Here is a 15,235-nt window from a genome sequence, read left to right as displayed (position 1 = left end):
CAATCCCACCCCAATCCCAACCCCACCTCCACCCCACCCCAGCCCCACCCCAGTCCCAAACCCACCCCAGTCCCAACTCCATCTCATCCCAACCCCAACCCCAACCCCATCCTGATCCTAACCCCAATCCCACTCCAATCCCAACCCCACCTCCACCCCACCCCAATCCCAACTCCATCCCAATCCCAACCCCAACTCCATCCTGATCCTAACCCCAATCCCACCCCCATCCCAATCCCAACTCCAATCCCACCCCAGTCCCAACCCCAACCCCATCCCAACTCCAATCCCACCCCAACCCCACCCCAATCCCAACACAACCCCAACTCCATCCCGATCCTAACCTCAACCCCACCCCAATCCCAACTCCATCCCAATCCCAACCCCAACCCTGATCCCACCTCCACCCCACCCCAATCCCAACTCCATCCCAACTCCATCCTGATTCTAACCCCAATCCCACCCCAATCCCCACCCCACCTCCACCCCACCCCAACCCCAACCCCATCCCGATCCTAACCCCAATCCCACCCCAATCCCAACTCCATCCCAATCCCAACCCCAACCCTGATCCCACCTCCACCCCACCCCAATCCCAACTCCATCCCAATCCCAATCCCAACTCCATCCTGATCCTAACCCCAATCCCACCCCCAACCCCATCCCAACTCCAATCCCACCCCAGTCCCACCCCCAACCCCATCCCAACTCCAATCCCACCCCAACCCCACCTCAATCCCACTCCAATCCCAACTCCATTCCAATCCCAACCCCATCCTGATCCTAACCCCAATCCCACCCCAATCCCAACCCCACCTCCACCCCACCCCAATCCCAACCCCATCCTGATCCTAACCCCAATCCCCCCCCACTCCCAATGCAACCCCAACCCACCCCAACCCCCCCCCCCCCCTCACCAGCTTCTCTCCATGCCGCGCTGGCGCGGTGCTCCTCCGCTGTGGGGCACACAGAGCTCAGGGCTGTGGGTGCTGTGGGTGCTGTGGGGCAGGGCTGGGTCCAACCCCAAACTTACCAGCTCAGGAGGGAGCGGAGGGTGGCACGGCGCCGTCACCTGTGGGGCAGAGCACTCACTGCGGCTCCAGGGAGCAAACCTGGCCCCATAGCGGGACCCCAGCCCCATAGCACGACCCCAGACCCATAAATGGGATCCCAGCCCCATAGCACGACCCCAGACCCATAGCGGGGCCCCAGTCCCATAAGCAGGACCCCAGCCCTATAAGCGGGACCCCGGCCCCATCAGCGATCCCAACCCCATAGCAGGACCCCAGACCCATGAGCGGGACCCCAGACCCATGAGCAAGATCTGAGCCCCATAGCAGGACCCCAGCCCCATTAGTGGGACCCCAGCCCCATTAGAGGGATTTGAGCCCCATGAGCGGGACCCCAGCCTCATAAGTAGGCCCCAGCCCCATTAGTGGGATCCCAGCCCCATAAGCACGATCCCAACCCCATAAGTGGGACCCCGGCCCCATGAGCGGGACCCCAACCCCATGAGCGGGACCCCAGCCCCATCAGCAATCCCAACCCCATAGCAGGACCCCAGCCCCATAAGTGAGACCCCAGCCCCCTGAGCGGGACCCCAGACCCATGAGCGCGATCCTAACACCATAGCAGGACCCCAGACCCATTAGTGGGACCCCAGCCCCGTTAGTGGGACCCCAGCCCCATGAGCGGGATCCGAGCCCTGTAAGCAGGACCCCAGTCCCATAAGCGGGACCCCAGCCTCATAAGTGGGACCCCAGCCCCATCAGCGATCCCGGCCCCATAGCAGGACCCCAGCCCCATAAGTGGGACCCAGACCCATGAGCGGGGCCCGAGCCCCGTAAGTGGGACCCCAGCCCTATAAGCGGGACCCCAGCCCCATTAGTGGGACCCCAGTCCCATAAGCACAATCCCAACCCCATAGCAGGACCCCAGTCCCATAAGTGGGACCCCAGCCCCATGAGCGGGACCCCAACCCCATCAGGGACCCCAACCCCATAGCAGGACCCCAGACCCATGAGCGGGATCTGAGCCCCATAGCAGGACCCCAGCCCCATAAGTGAGACCCCAGCCCCATGAGCGTGATCCCAACACCATAGCAGGACCCCAGCCCCATAGTGGGACCCCAGCCCCATAAGTGGGACCCCAGACCCATGAGCGCGATCCCAGACCCATGAGCGCGATCCCAGCCCCATCAGCGATCCCAGCCCCATAGCAGGACCCCAGCCCCATAAGTGAGACCCCAGCCCCCTGAGCGGGACCCCAGACCCATGAGCGCGATCCCAACACCATAGCAGGACCCCAGCCCCATAGTGGGACCCCAGCCCCATGAGCGGGATCCGAGCCCTGTAAGCAGGACCCCAGTCCCATAAGCGGGACCCCAGCCCCATAGCGGGACCCCGGCCCCATCAGAGATCCCGGCCCCATAGCAGGACCCCAGACCCATAAGTGGGACCCCAGACCCATGAGCGGGACCCGAGCCCCGTAAGTGGGACCCCAGCCCTATAAGCGGGACCCCAGCCCCATTAGTGGGACCCCAGCCCCATAAGCACAATCCCAACCCCATAGCAGGACCCCAGTCCCATAAGTGGGACCCCAGCCCCATGAGCGGGACCCCAACCCCATCAGGGACCCCAACCCCATAGCAGGACCCCAGACCCATGAGCGGGATCTGAGCCCCATAGCAGGACCCCAGCCCCATAAGTGAGACCCCAGCCCCATGAGCGTGATCCCAACACCATAGCAGGACCCCAGCCCCATAGTGGGACCCCAGCCCCATAAGTGGGACCCCAGACCCATGAGCGCGATCCCAGACCCATGAGCGCGATCCCAGCCCCATCAGCGATCCCAGCCCCATAGCAGGACCCCAGCCCCATAAGTGAGACCCCAGCCCCCTGAGCGGGACCCCAGACCCATGAGCGCGATCCCAACACCATAGCAGGACCCCAGCCCCATAGTGGGACCCCAGCCCCATGAGCGGGATCCGAGCCCTGTAAGCAGGACCCCAGTCCCATAAGCGGGACCCCAGCCCCATAGCGGGACCCCGGCCCCATCAGAGATCCCGGCCCCATAGCAGGACCCCAGACCCATAAGTGGGACCCCAGACCCATGAGCGGGACCCGAGCCCCGTAAGTGGGACCCCAGCCCTATAAGCGGGACCCCAGCCCCATTAGTGGGACCCCAGCCCCATAAGCACAATCCCAACCCCATAGCAGGACCCCAGTCCCATAAGTGGGACCCCAGCCCCATAGCGGGACCCTGGCCCCATGAGCGGGATCTGAGCCCCATAGCAGGACCCCAGCCCCATAAGTGAGACCCCAGCCCCATGAGCGGGACCCCAGACCCATGAGCGCAATCCCAACCCCATAGCAGGACCCCAGCCCCATAAGTGGGACCCCAGCCCCACAAATGCTCCCCCCGCGTCTCCCATCCCAACCCCCCTGAGGAAAACAGAGGCAGGGGGCACCGCTGACCCTCCTCCCCCTCCCCCTCCTCCCCCTCCTCCTCCTCCTCCCCCCTGCCCGCATCCATCCGTCCGTCCGTCCGTCTGCTATGTTTGTCCAGCTGCAGCCCCTGGCCCACATCCAAGCACTGTGTGTGTGGGGGGGGACGGACGGACAGACGGACAGAGGGACGTCACGGGGACGTGGATGGAGACGCGGGGATGTTGGCCCGCCCCCCTCCCCACTGCGTGACTGCGGGGATCAGAAGGCGCCAGCGTGGGGGTGGGCCACCAAATGTCACCCGTGGGCCACCACGTCCCCCCCCCTTTCCCTCCCCCCCCCCAGCCCTCACCTTGGCTTCACAGCGCTTGTGGGAGACGATCTTACAGACTGCGGGGACACGGGGACACGGGGTGTCACCTCTGCTGCCCCCAGACCCCACGGCAGCCAGGAGGGGGGGGGGGAGGGACAGAGGGACACGGGACAGAGGGACATGGGAGGGGGGATGTGGGGGTGTGTGGGGCTGTGGGGACACTGGGGTTTGGGGACGGGGGGACGTCGGGGGATGGGGACACACGGACATGGGGACGTGGGGGGGTGGGTGACACGGGGACGTCGTGGGGGCGGGGGGGGGGACGGACGGACGGACACGGGGACAGAGGGACAGCGGGAACACGGGGCCGGGCTGCTGCGTCACCTCGGCAGAGCAGCCCGTGGGTGCCCACGCTGTCACGACAGACGGCGCAGCATCGCGACTTCTTCCGGAAGGATTTCTCCTGGAAGGTGTGGGGCGGCGCCGGGGGGGGCTGCGGGGGGGGGGGGGGAGGGACAGCGTGGGAACAACGCGGAGACACGACGGGGGAGGCGGGGACACGGCGGGGGGGTCGTGGCGCTCGGCGATGTGTCCCCCCCCCCGCTGTCCCAGTGTCGCCGACCCACGACCCCCCCGCGCTGCATCCCGTTGCAGGAAGCGGTTCGGACACAGCCCAGGAAATGGCCGTGGGGGGGGGGGGGGGACACAGGCGTGGGAAACAGGAGGACACGGAGGGGAGGGGGGGGGCGAGGGGGGGGGGGTTGAAGTTCTCCCTGCGCCCGCTGCCTCGCGAGTGGGATCGCAGCAACAGGGGTGAGACCCCACAGCCCCAAATGTTGACCCCCCCCACCCCACGCGTGTCACCGCCCCCCCCCGGGAGCCCAAACCCGAAGAGCGACCCACCCCCCCTTCACCCACGGCTTTAATCTGCGGTACCCCCCCCCAATTCCTGACCCCTGCCCCACCACCGCCCACCCGTGACCGCCCCACACCCCACTCGTGTCCCCACCCCCCCTCACGGAGCGCTCCCACCCGACCCCGTGGAATCCCACGCCCCCGACCCCCCCATACCCCCATCCCGCTCCCCAAACACCCGTGTCCCCACCCCACGCGTGACGCACGCGATCGTCCCATCCGCGCGCCCCCCTTCCACCCCCCCCTTCCACCACCCCCACGCGTGACCCGCACCTCCGAGTGGGACCCCCTTGCGCCCCCCCTCACGTGACACCCCCCCGTGTCCCCCCCCACGCTCGCCCTCCCGCGTGGGTCTCCCCGTCCCCCCCCCCCCGCGTCGCCCCGTACCGGCTGCGGTTCCCTCCGCCCCAGGACCCTCAGGATCCCCCCCACGGCCCCGCGTGGGTTCATGGCGGCGCTCGGGAGGCGATTTGTCCCGGGGGGGGAGGTGAGGCGGAGGGGGGGGGGGGGTGTAAGGGGGACGGACGGACGGACGGACGGACACACCGCGATCCGCCCGCTGCCGCCGTTTCCCGTCCGAAGTGCCCCCCCCCCCAACCCACGGGAGGGGGAGGAAATGGGAGGGAGGGGTCGGAGCCACCCTGCGGCCCCTCCCCCATCACCGCCCCCCCCCCTCCCAACTTCGGGGCCGTTTAACCCCTTCGGGGGCGGAGGGGAGACGATTGGGGGAGGGGTTTCCCCACGGGGGGGGGCGGAGCGCCGTGCGGGGCATCAGATGCGGGGCATCGGATACGGGCCGCCCCATAACCCGCAGCCCCCCCCCCCCTCGCCCCCCCCGTCCCAACAGAACCCGGCACTTCGCGGCCCCCCATCGCGCGTCGCCTCGTCGTGGGGCGTCCGTGAAAATTCACGGCAGCGGAGGGCAACGACGGCACCCCGAGAACCGCGCGTGTCCCCGCCCCGCGTGGAACCAAACTTCCCTTTACCTCCTCCTCCAAGGGGCCGGAAGGAAATTTCCTCTTCCAGCCGAAGCTGCGGCCGTGAGCGCAGAAAAGCCGCAGCGCTGGCGGTGGGCTGCGAGCCTTCGGGCGCCGTTAATTAGCTGCTAATCAGCGCCTCCCGGCTGCTTTCCGACCCGCCGCGGGCAGCGCGGCGCGCAGCCGATTTTTCTTCGTTTTCTTTTCGCTCCGCACCGGAGCGTCGCTGATCTGCGGTTCGGGGCCGCACGAAGCGCCGACGCCGCTGATGCTCCGGGTTTTGGGAGCCACAATTCAAAGCACCAAATTCCGTTTGGAGTCGCATTATGGATGTTTTTGGGGAGGGATGCTGCGCTCCAGCATCGCTGCGGTGTTTGCACACTGTGCAGAGCTGAGGAGAGGGGACAACAAAAGGGGGGAGACTTGGTGCCCTGTGACACCTTCATCAGTGACTGCGATGGTGGAATCGAGTGCATCCTCAGCAGTTTGCTGCTGGCACCCAGCTGGGCGGTGGGGTGGAGATGGTGGGAGGAAGGGGTGCCATCAGAGGGACCTCGAGAGGCTGGAAAGGTGGGCCTGGGTGAACCTGATGAGGTTCAACACGGCCGAGTGCAAGGTTTGGCACTGGGGCCGGAGGAATGGCAGGCATCCATACGGACTGGGAGCAGCGGGCCTTGAGAGCAGCCCTGCAGAAAAGGACCTGGGGGTCCTGGGGGGTGAAAAGCTGAACACGAGCCAGCAGGGTGTCCTTGCGGCTCGGGAAGCGAATGGGATCCTGGGCTCCATCAGCAGAGGGGTGGCAGCAGGGACAGGGAGGTGATTGTCCCCCTCTGCTCTGCTCTCGTGAGGCCCCAGGGCTGGAGCCCCCAGGACAAGAAGGACAGGGAGCTGCTGGAGAGGGGCCAGAGGAGCCACGAAGATGAGCAGGGCTGCAGCACCTCCCTATGAGGACAGGCTGAGGGAGCTGGGCTCGTTCAGCCTGCAGAAAAGAAGCTGCGGGGTGAATCATTGCAGCCTTCAGCACCTCAAGGGAGCCTGCAGACAGGAGGGGAGTCAGCTCTTGGGAAGGGGAGAGAAGTGCAGGACGAGGGGAAATGGCTGGAGTTGAGGGAGGGCGGATTTCAGCTGGATGTCAGGGGAAGTTGTTTGCTGTGAGAGCGGTGAGGTGCTGGAACAGCTGCCCAGAGAGGCTGTGGATGCCCCGTCCATCCCTGAGGTGTTGGAGGCCAGGTTGGATGGGGCCCTGGGCAGCCTGGGCTGCTGTGAAACGTGGAGGTTGGTGGCTTTGTGGGGTTGGAGCTTCGTGATCCTTGAGCTCCTCCCAACCCAACCATCCGGCGATGCTGTGATTCTGTTCCTCTCTGGGAGCTGAGCCCAGCAGGCTGGCAGACACCACCCCAACAATCCCATCCCTTTGCAGCCCAGGCTGCACCAGCAGCTTCTCACCGTGCTGCTTTTGAGACCTGTGCTCCACCAGAAATGCCTCCAGCCGCCTTGCAGAGCAGCCTGGAGTCCCAATATTCAGGCAGTGCAGCCCACCCACCGCTCGCCCCCCTTGCAGACAGGCAGACCCCGCTGCTGTTATAGGCTGGCTTTTGCTTCGTGCCTGAAGGAGCGCCGGGTTGGGGCTGCAGTCCCAGCTGTGGGATTGGATGGGGCTGAGCCCGGCTCCGTCCCTCCTGGCCACATTTCAGGGCTTGCAGCCCCGAGGGCAGCACCTTCCAGGTTTGCTTCCCTTGCAGTTTGAGCCTTGGGGAGGTGTGAGCGATGCCTTTGTGCTGGGCTGCTTCTGCTCAAATTGAGGGATGCTGAGCTGATCCGGTGCCGTTCCTGCAGTGCCTCTCAGTTCCTCGCTAAAGGAAACGGGGGGGTCGTCACCACGTAACAACCAGGAAGATCGGGTCGATGGGATGGGATGGGGTGAATGGGATGGATGGGGTGGGGTGGGATTGGATGGGATTGGATGGGACAGGATTGGATGGGATGGGATGGATGGGATGGGGTGTGATTCATGCAACAGGGATGGGATGGATGGGATGGGATTGGATGGGATGGGATGAATGGGATTGGATGGGACAGGATTGGATGAGATGGATGGGATGGGATGGATGGGATTGGATGGGATGGATGGGATGGGATGTGATTGTATGGGATGGATGGGATGGGATGTGATTCATGGAACATGGATGGGGTGGGATGGGATGGAATGGGATGGGATGGAATGGGATGGATTGGATGGGATGGGATGGGCTGGGCTGTGATTCATGGAACAGGGATGGGATGGGATGGATGGGATGAGATGGAACAGGATGGGATGGGATGGATTGGATGGGATGGGATGGGATGGATGGGATGGGATGGGATGGGATGGGATGGGATGGGATGGGATGGGATGGGATGGGATGGGATGGGATGGATGGGATGGAACAGGATGGGATGGGATGGATTGGATGGGATGGGGTGTGATTCATGGAACAGGGATGGGATGGGATGGGACGGGACAGGATGGAACAGGATGGGATGGGACGGGATTGGATGGGATGGGATGGGGTGTCATTCACGGAACAGGGATGGGATGGATGGGATGGGACGGATGGGATGGGATGGGATGGATGGGATTGGATGGGATGGGATGGGGTGTGATTCATGGAACAGGGATGGGATGGATGGGATGGGATGGATGGGATGGGGTGTGATTCATGGAACAGGGATGGGGTGGGATGGGATGAATGGGATTGGATGGGACAGGATTGGATGGGATGGATGGGATGGGATTGGGTGGGACGGATGGGATGGGATGTGATTGTATGGGATGGATGGGATGGGATGTGATTCATGGAACAGGGATGGGATGGGATGGATGGGATGGGATTGGATGGGATGGGATGAATGGGATTGGATGGGACAGGATTGGATGGGATGGATGGGATTGGATGGGATGGATGGGATGGGATTGGATGGGATGGATGGGATGGGATGGGATGGGGTGTGATTTATGGAACAGGGATGGGGTAGGATGGGATGGGATGGGATGGGATGGATGGGATGGGATGGATGGGATGGGCTGTGATTCATGGAACAGGGATGAGATGGGATTGGATGGGATGGGATTGGATGAATGGGATTGGATGGGACAGGATTGGATGAGATGGATGGGATTGGATGGGATGGATGGGATGGGATGGGATGGGATGGGATGGGATGGGATGGGATGGGATGGGATGGGATGGGATGGGATGGATGGGATGGGTGGGATGGGCTGTGATTCATGGAACAGGGATGGGATGGATGGGATGGGATGTGATTCATGGAACAGGGATGGGATGAGATGGGACAGGACAGGATGGAACAGGATGGGATTGGATGGGATGGATGGGATGGGATGGGATGGATGGGATGGATGGGATGGGATGGGATGGGACAGGATGGAACAGGATGGGATGGATGGGATGGGGTGTGACGGGATGGTGACACAGCAGATCGGGACCGAGGCAACGCGTTCCAAAGCAGAAGTGCTCCGCCGCCTCCGAGCGCCTCAGCCCGCAAACAGAACCGCACAAGGGCGGCTCTCCGAGCGGGGCTCCTTCCCAGCGGCTCTCAGCTCCTCTGGGCTCCCGGCGCTGAGCTTCAGCGGCTCCCACACGCTGCGGTTCTGCGAGGCGCTGACGGAGGCGCTGACGGCCGTTGCTTCCTTTCACTGCTGCCCCGTTCCTGGAATTCGCAGCTCCGGGATTTGCCTCGAGTTGATGCTGGGATTCTGCATCGCCGTGATTTTGCTCGGCCGTTTCTCCTTTTGGAGATTCCTTCGCAATTTCGGGTCGCCTGCAGATTTGTTAGGAGCCGAAACGGCACCTTTTGTCGCCTTGACAAAAACAAAAAAGTTGGGGGGAAAAAAAGCACCTATAAACAACGACATCAATTTGAGCCGCGCTTTTGTGATTTTGTGCAACGCACTGAAATAGAAGCGAGGCAGAGGCTGGGAGGACGTTCGCAGCCCCGTGCTTCCTGCCGGCGTCTGGTTATCATTATGTATGTTAACAGTAAAAGGAAAACTAGGGAGAATGTAGGACCCTACAAAGTGAGGGGGTGTTCTGGTAACGGGGGATGCTGAGAAGGCGGAGATACTGAACGCCCTCTTTGCTTCTGTCTTCAGTGAAAAAGCTCCCCCTCGGGAATCCCAGGCCCTGGTGGTTAGTGAGAAGGTCTGGGGAATGGAAGACTTCCCTTTAGTCAGGGAAGAGGCGGTCCGAGAGCGCCTGGGCAACACCAATGTTCATAAATCCATGGGACCCGATGGGGTGCATCCACGGGTGCTGAGGGAGCTGGCAGAGCTGATTGCTGAACCGCTCTCTATCATCTTTGGGAGGTCTTGGAGAATGGGGGAGGTGCCTGAAGACTGGAGGATAGCCAATGTCACTCCGGTCTTCAAAAAGGGCAAGAAGGAAGATCCAGGTAATTACAGGCCAGTCAGCCTCACCTCTGTCCCTGGAAAGGTGATGGAACAGATTGTGCTGGATGCCATCTCCAGACAACTGGAAGAAAAGGAGGTTATCAGGAGTAGTCAGCACGGGTTCACCAGGGGGAGGTCGTGCTTGACCAACCTGGTAGCCTTCTATGATGTTGTCTCTGGCTGGGTGGATGGGGGGAGAGCAGTGGATGTAGTCTACCTTGATTTCAGCAAGGCATTTGACACTGTCTCCCACGACATCCTTATAACGAAGCTGAGGAAGTGTGGATAGATGAGTGGACAGTGAGGTGGGTTGAGAACTGGCTGACTGGCAGAGCACAGAGGGTTGTCATTGGCGGTGCAGAGTCTGGTTGGAGGCCTGTAACCAGCGGTGTTCCCCAGGGGTCGGTGCTGGGACCGGTCCTGTTCAACATCTTCATCAATGACCTTGATGAGGGGGTAGTGGCCACCCTCAGCAAGTTTGCTGATGATACGAAGTTGGGAGGATTGGCTGACACGCCCGAAGGCTGTGCTGCCATTCAGCGAGACCTGGACAGGCTGGAGAGCTGGGCAGAAAGAAACCAGATGAGGTTTAACAAAAGCAAGTGTAGAGTCTTGCACCTAGGGAGGAATAATTGCATGCACCGGTACAGGATGGGGGATGAGCTGCTGGAGAGGAGCTCTGCGGAGAGGGACCTGGGTGTCCTGGTGGACGACAGGTCGGCCATGAGCCAGCAGTGTGCCCTTGTGGCCAAAAAGGCCAATGGCATTCTGGGGTGCATTAAAAAGAGCGTGGCCAGCAGGTCGAGGGAGGTGATCCTCCCCCTCTACTCTGCCCTGGTAAGGCCTCATCTGGAGTACTGTGTCCAGTTCTGGGCTCCTCAGTACAAAAAAGACAGGGATCTCTTGGAAAGAGTCCAGCGGAGAGCCACAAAGATGGTGAAGGGCCTGGAGCATCTCCCCTATGAGGAAAGGCTGAGTGAGCTGGGCCTGTTTAGCCTTGAGAAGGCTGAGAGGAGACCTGATCCAGGTCTATAAATATCTGAGGTGTGGGGGGCAGAGAGGTGAGGCCAGACTGTTTTCAGCAGTGTGCGGAGACAGGACAAGGGGAAATGGCCAGAAACTGCAGCATAGGAAATTCCACACAAACTTCTTCATGTGAGGTGACGGAGCACTGGAACAGGCTGCCCAGGGAGGTGGTGGAGTCTCCTTCTCTGCAGATATTCAAGACCCACCTGGACGCCTACCTGTGTGACCTGGTGTAGGGATCCTGCTTTAGCAGGCGGTTGGACTCGATGATCTCTGGAGGTCCCTTCCAACCCCTACGATTCTGTGATTCTGTGATTATTTCTCGCCAATACCCACAAGCGCTTCGCACAGCTTTCCTTGCAAAGTTTTCCTTCTGTTTTCTTTCTCCCTTTTCCCTTTTTTTCCCCTCCTCCTCCCAATTTCGGTCCCCCCCCCGCACGACACAACGGAGCGGCAGCGCAGCGCCGCCTCGAGCGGCTCCGACTTTTTGCCGCGGTCTCTGCTGCCACCTCGTGGCCAAAGCGCGGAACTGCAGCCGCGATCCTCCGTCCTGCGGGCCGCACGACGCATGCGCGCAGAAAGGCGGAAGTGACGAGCGCTCGTTTTGAACCGCTCTGAGCAGCCAATCCGCTCATCTCTATTGTGATCAGTCCTCCACGCGACACCGCGCATGCGCCCCGAGAGTTATTAAAAACTCGGCGCCTAAGGCGCGGTCGAGCAGGCAATTCCTGAACCGTCCGCTTCCAACCCGTGACGATCGCAGCCCACTTTTGGGGATTTATCCCCCGCCCGGAAACGGACCGCTTCTGCTCCACGAGGTCCCAGCGCCCGTCGCGGCACCCGATTGGCTCAGCGCGGCACGTGACCGCCAGGCGCCCGCCCCAGCATCGCGTACGCGCACGCGCACTAGCGCGATGAACTCGCGCATGCGCAGTGCCGTGCCGGGAATAGCACGTGAGAGCGATGCTCCACAACTGGCGCATGCGTAGTAAGCTGCTCGAATTGACGCATGCGCAATGTCACGCCGGAGCTGACGCAGGCTATTGCTGTGTAAATCAGCGCATGCGTAGTGCTGTGCCTCAATTAGCGCATGCGTAGTGGTGTATCTAAATTAGCGCATGCGTATTGCTGTATCTACCTTAGCACATGCGCATTGATGTCTGGTTTTGCGCATGCGTATTGGCGTCTAATTTAGCGCATGCGTATTGCTGAATCGGCGCGAACTAGTGCGCCGTTGACCTGGCGCATGCGCAGTGCAATAAAAAATTGCACACGTGTACTGCAATCCCAAACTGGCGCATGCGCAATGCAATCCTGATCTGGCGCATGCGCAGTGCAATCTCGGATCTGGCGCATGCGCAAAGCCGCCCCGAAAATGTGCCGTTTTCCCCCAGAAATGACGGATTTTCCCCCAAAATTTGGCATTTTCTCGCGGAAGTCGCTCTGTGCCCCAAACCTGGCGTTTTCTCCCCCCAAACGGGGCATTTCCTGCCCTCAGAACCGCGTTCCTCCCACCAGCACCGATTTTCTCATTCCTGTACGACATTTCCTTCCAAAATCCCGCTTTTCCCCCCAAAATGTGACACGTGCTCCCAGAATCCTCTGCGCCTTTTGCACGAGGACCCCCCCCGCCCCCCCCAGATCCTCTTGCACAAGCAGAGGGGGGGGGCAGCACCTTTCGCACGAGGACTTGAAGGCTGCGATCCATTTGCACGAGGATCTGGGGGGGGGGGCGCACGTTTTGCACACTTAACTCACACCTTTTGCACGAGGATTTTGGGGGGGGGGGGTCACGCTCCTCCCCCCCCCGGGCTCCTTTTGCACGATGGTTTTAGAAGGGAGGGGATGGGGGGGGGGGGGGGTCCATCTTTTTGTACCAGGGTGGTGGGGGAGGAGGGCGGGGTCCCATCACCCCCCCCCTAAAATCGTCGTTGCAAGACCCCCTCGTGCCCCCAGCCCCCCCCCCAGGACCCCCCCCAACCCCCCCCCCCCCACATCTCTGCCCCCCCCAGGACCCCCCCCCCCAACCCCCCGATAGCCCCTAATCTCTGCCGCCCCCCCCCCGGCCCCCCACCCCCCCATAACCCCTCCCCCCCCCCCAGGACCCCCCCAGCTCAGCCCCCTCCCTCTTCTAAACCTGGACCCCCCCCCTCCGCCCCCCAACCAAGACCCCCCCAATCCCCCCCCCATGGACCCCCCAGATGACCCCAAATGCCCCCCAAGCCCCCCATGGACCCCCAAATCCCCCCCCAGATGACCCCAAATCCCCCCCCAGCCCCCCCAGAGGCGCCCCAATGCCCCCCCACGTGACCCCACGGATCCCCCAAACCCTCCAGGTGACCCCAATCCCCTCCAACCCCCCCATGGACCCCCCAGATGATCCCAAATATATGGGATTATGGGGGAGATATGGGATATATGGGATGTATGGGAGATATGGGATATATGGGAGATATGGGGGAGATATGGGATATATGGGAGATATGGGATATATGGGATGTATGGGATATATGGGATGTATGGGGGAGATATGGGATATATGGGAGATATGGGATATATGGGATATATGGGATGTATGGGATATATGGGATATATAGCATATGGGGGATATATGGGATATATAGAGAATATATGGGGGATGTATGGGATATATGGGATATGGGATATAGGGGATGTATGGGATATATGTGGGATATATGGGGGATGGATGGAGGATATATGGGGGATGTATGGAATATATTGGATATATGGGATATATAGGATATATGGGGGATATATGAGGGATATATGGGATATATGGGGCATATATGGGATATATGGGGCATATATGGGGGATATGGGATATATGGGATATATGGGGGATATATAGGGGATATATAGGGGATATATGGGATATATGGGGGAGATATGGGATATATGGCATATGGGATATATGGGATGTATGGTATATATGGGGAATATATGGGGGATATATGGGGGATATATGGGGTATATATGGGATATGGGGGAGATATGGGATATATGGGATATATGGGGGATGTATGGCGGATATATGGGGGATGTATGGGATATATGGCGGATATATGGCAGATATATGGGATATATAGGATATATGGGATATGGGGGATATGAGGGGTATATATAGGGGATGTGGGGGGATGTGGGGTTGGGGGTATTATATGGGGGATGCGGGGTTTATATGGGGGATGGGGGCTGTGCGGTTATGGGGTATTTTATGGGGGATGTGGGGGGATGTGGGGGGAGGGGGTGGATATATGGGGTGTTTTATGGGGGATGTGGGGGTAAAAAATGGGAGGCGTGCGGGGGTTGTGGGGGATGTGGGGATATAGGGGATAAGGGGGCTGTGGGGCTATGGGGGATATGGGGTACATATGGGGAATGGGGGATATGGGGGATGTATGGGGCTGGGGGGGACACATGGGGTTGTGGGGCCGTCGGGTTCCTATAGGGCCGCACTGCAACGTCCGCCTCTTTATTCCACACTGCATTGCACTGCACAGCGACCCCATAACAACGACCCCATAACAACGGCCCCATAACAACGGCCCCATAATAATCACCCGTAACATCGGCCCCATAACAACGGCCCCATAACAACGACCCCATAACAACGATCCCATAACAACGACCCCATAACAACGATCCCATAACAACGACCCCATAACAACGACCCCATAACAACGGCCCCATAATAATGACCCATAACATCGGCCCCATAACAACGGCCCCATGACAACGGCCCCATAACGGCCCCAAAATGTGTCCCCCCCCCCAATAGCAATAAATCCATCAATGCAGCCCGGCCCCACAGCAGTGCATGAGTGGGTTTTGGGGGGGGGGGGCAACATGGTGACCCCCATTGTGGGTTGGGGGGGGACACAGCGACCCACACTGTGGGCGGGGGGGGGGGTCGCTGATCCCCCACTGTGGGTTGGGGGGGGGCACAGCGACCCCTATTGAGGGATGGGGGGGTCACAGATCCCCCACTGAGAATTGGGGGGGGGGCACAGAGACCCCTACTGTGGGTTGGGGGGTCGCAGATCCCCCATCACAGATTGGGGGGGGCACAGTGACCCCCTTTGCGGGT

At 61.1% G+C, this 15,235-nt stretch overlaps 1 protein-coding gene and 1 long non-coding RNA gene across 5 annotated transcripts in view; one reads left to right on the top strand and one right to left on the bottom strand.

Moving 5' to 3' along the window:
* The window catches only part of TNS2 (tensin 2), a 31,132-nt gene extending 25,928 nt beyond the window's left edge, over positions 1 to 5,204 (bottom strand). For all 4 annotated transcript variants that reach the window (XM_090128496.1, XM_090128494.1, XM_090128497.1 and 1 more), the window contains exons 1-5: positions 5,062 to 5,204; positions 4,144 to 4,252; positions 3,799 to 3,836; positions 1,034 to 1,072; positions 918 to 956 (exon numbers count right to left, since the gene is read on the bottom strand). In XM_090128496.1, the coding sequence (XP_089984622.1) occupies positions 918 to 956; positions 1,034 to 1,072; positions 3,799 to 3,836; positions 4,144 to 4,252; positions 5,062 to 5,124 (288 nt within the window). In that variant the 5' untranslated portion in view covers positions 5,125 to 5,204. The remainder of the gene's footprint in view (positions 1 to 917; positions 957 to 1,033; positions 1,073 to 3,798; positions 3,837 to 4,143; positions 4,253 to 5,061) is intronic.
* LOC149913924 (uncharacterized) lies at positions 4,144 to 9,553 on the top strand. The gene is made up of 3 exons (XR_016460829.1): positions 4,144 to 4,229; positions 4,414 to 4,572; positions 5,522 to 9,553. It is a non-coding gene; the product is annotated as an uncharacterized LOC149913924 (long non-coding RNA).
* The last annotated feature ends 5,682 nt before the right edge of the window (positions 9,554 to 15,235 follow it).

This window comes from Phasianus colchicus, chromosome 33 (genome assembly GCF_987193195.1).
Source record: "Phasianus colchicus chromosome 33, bPhaCol1.hap1.1, whole genome shotgun sequence".
NCBI classification, from domain to species: Eukaryota; Metazoa; Chordata; class Aves; order Galliformes; family Phasianidae; genus Phasianus; species Phasianus colchicus.
Note: the sequence above shows the minus strand (reverse complement) of the source record. Positions and strands in the feature narration are given on the sequence as shown.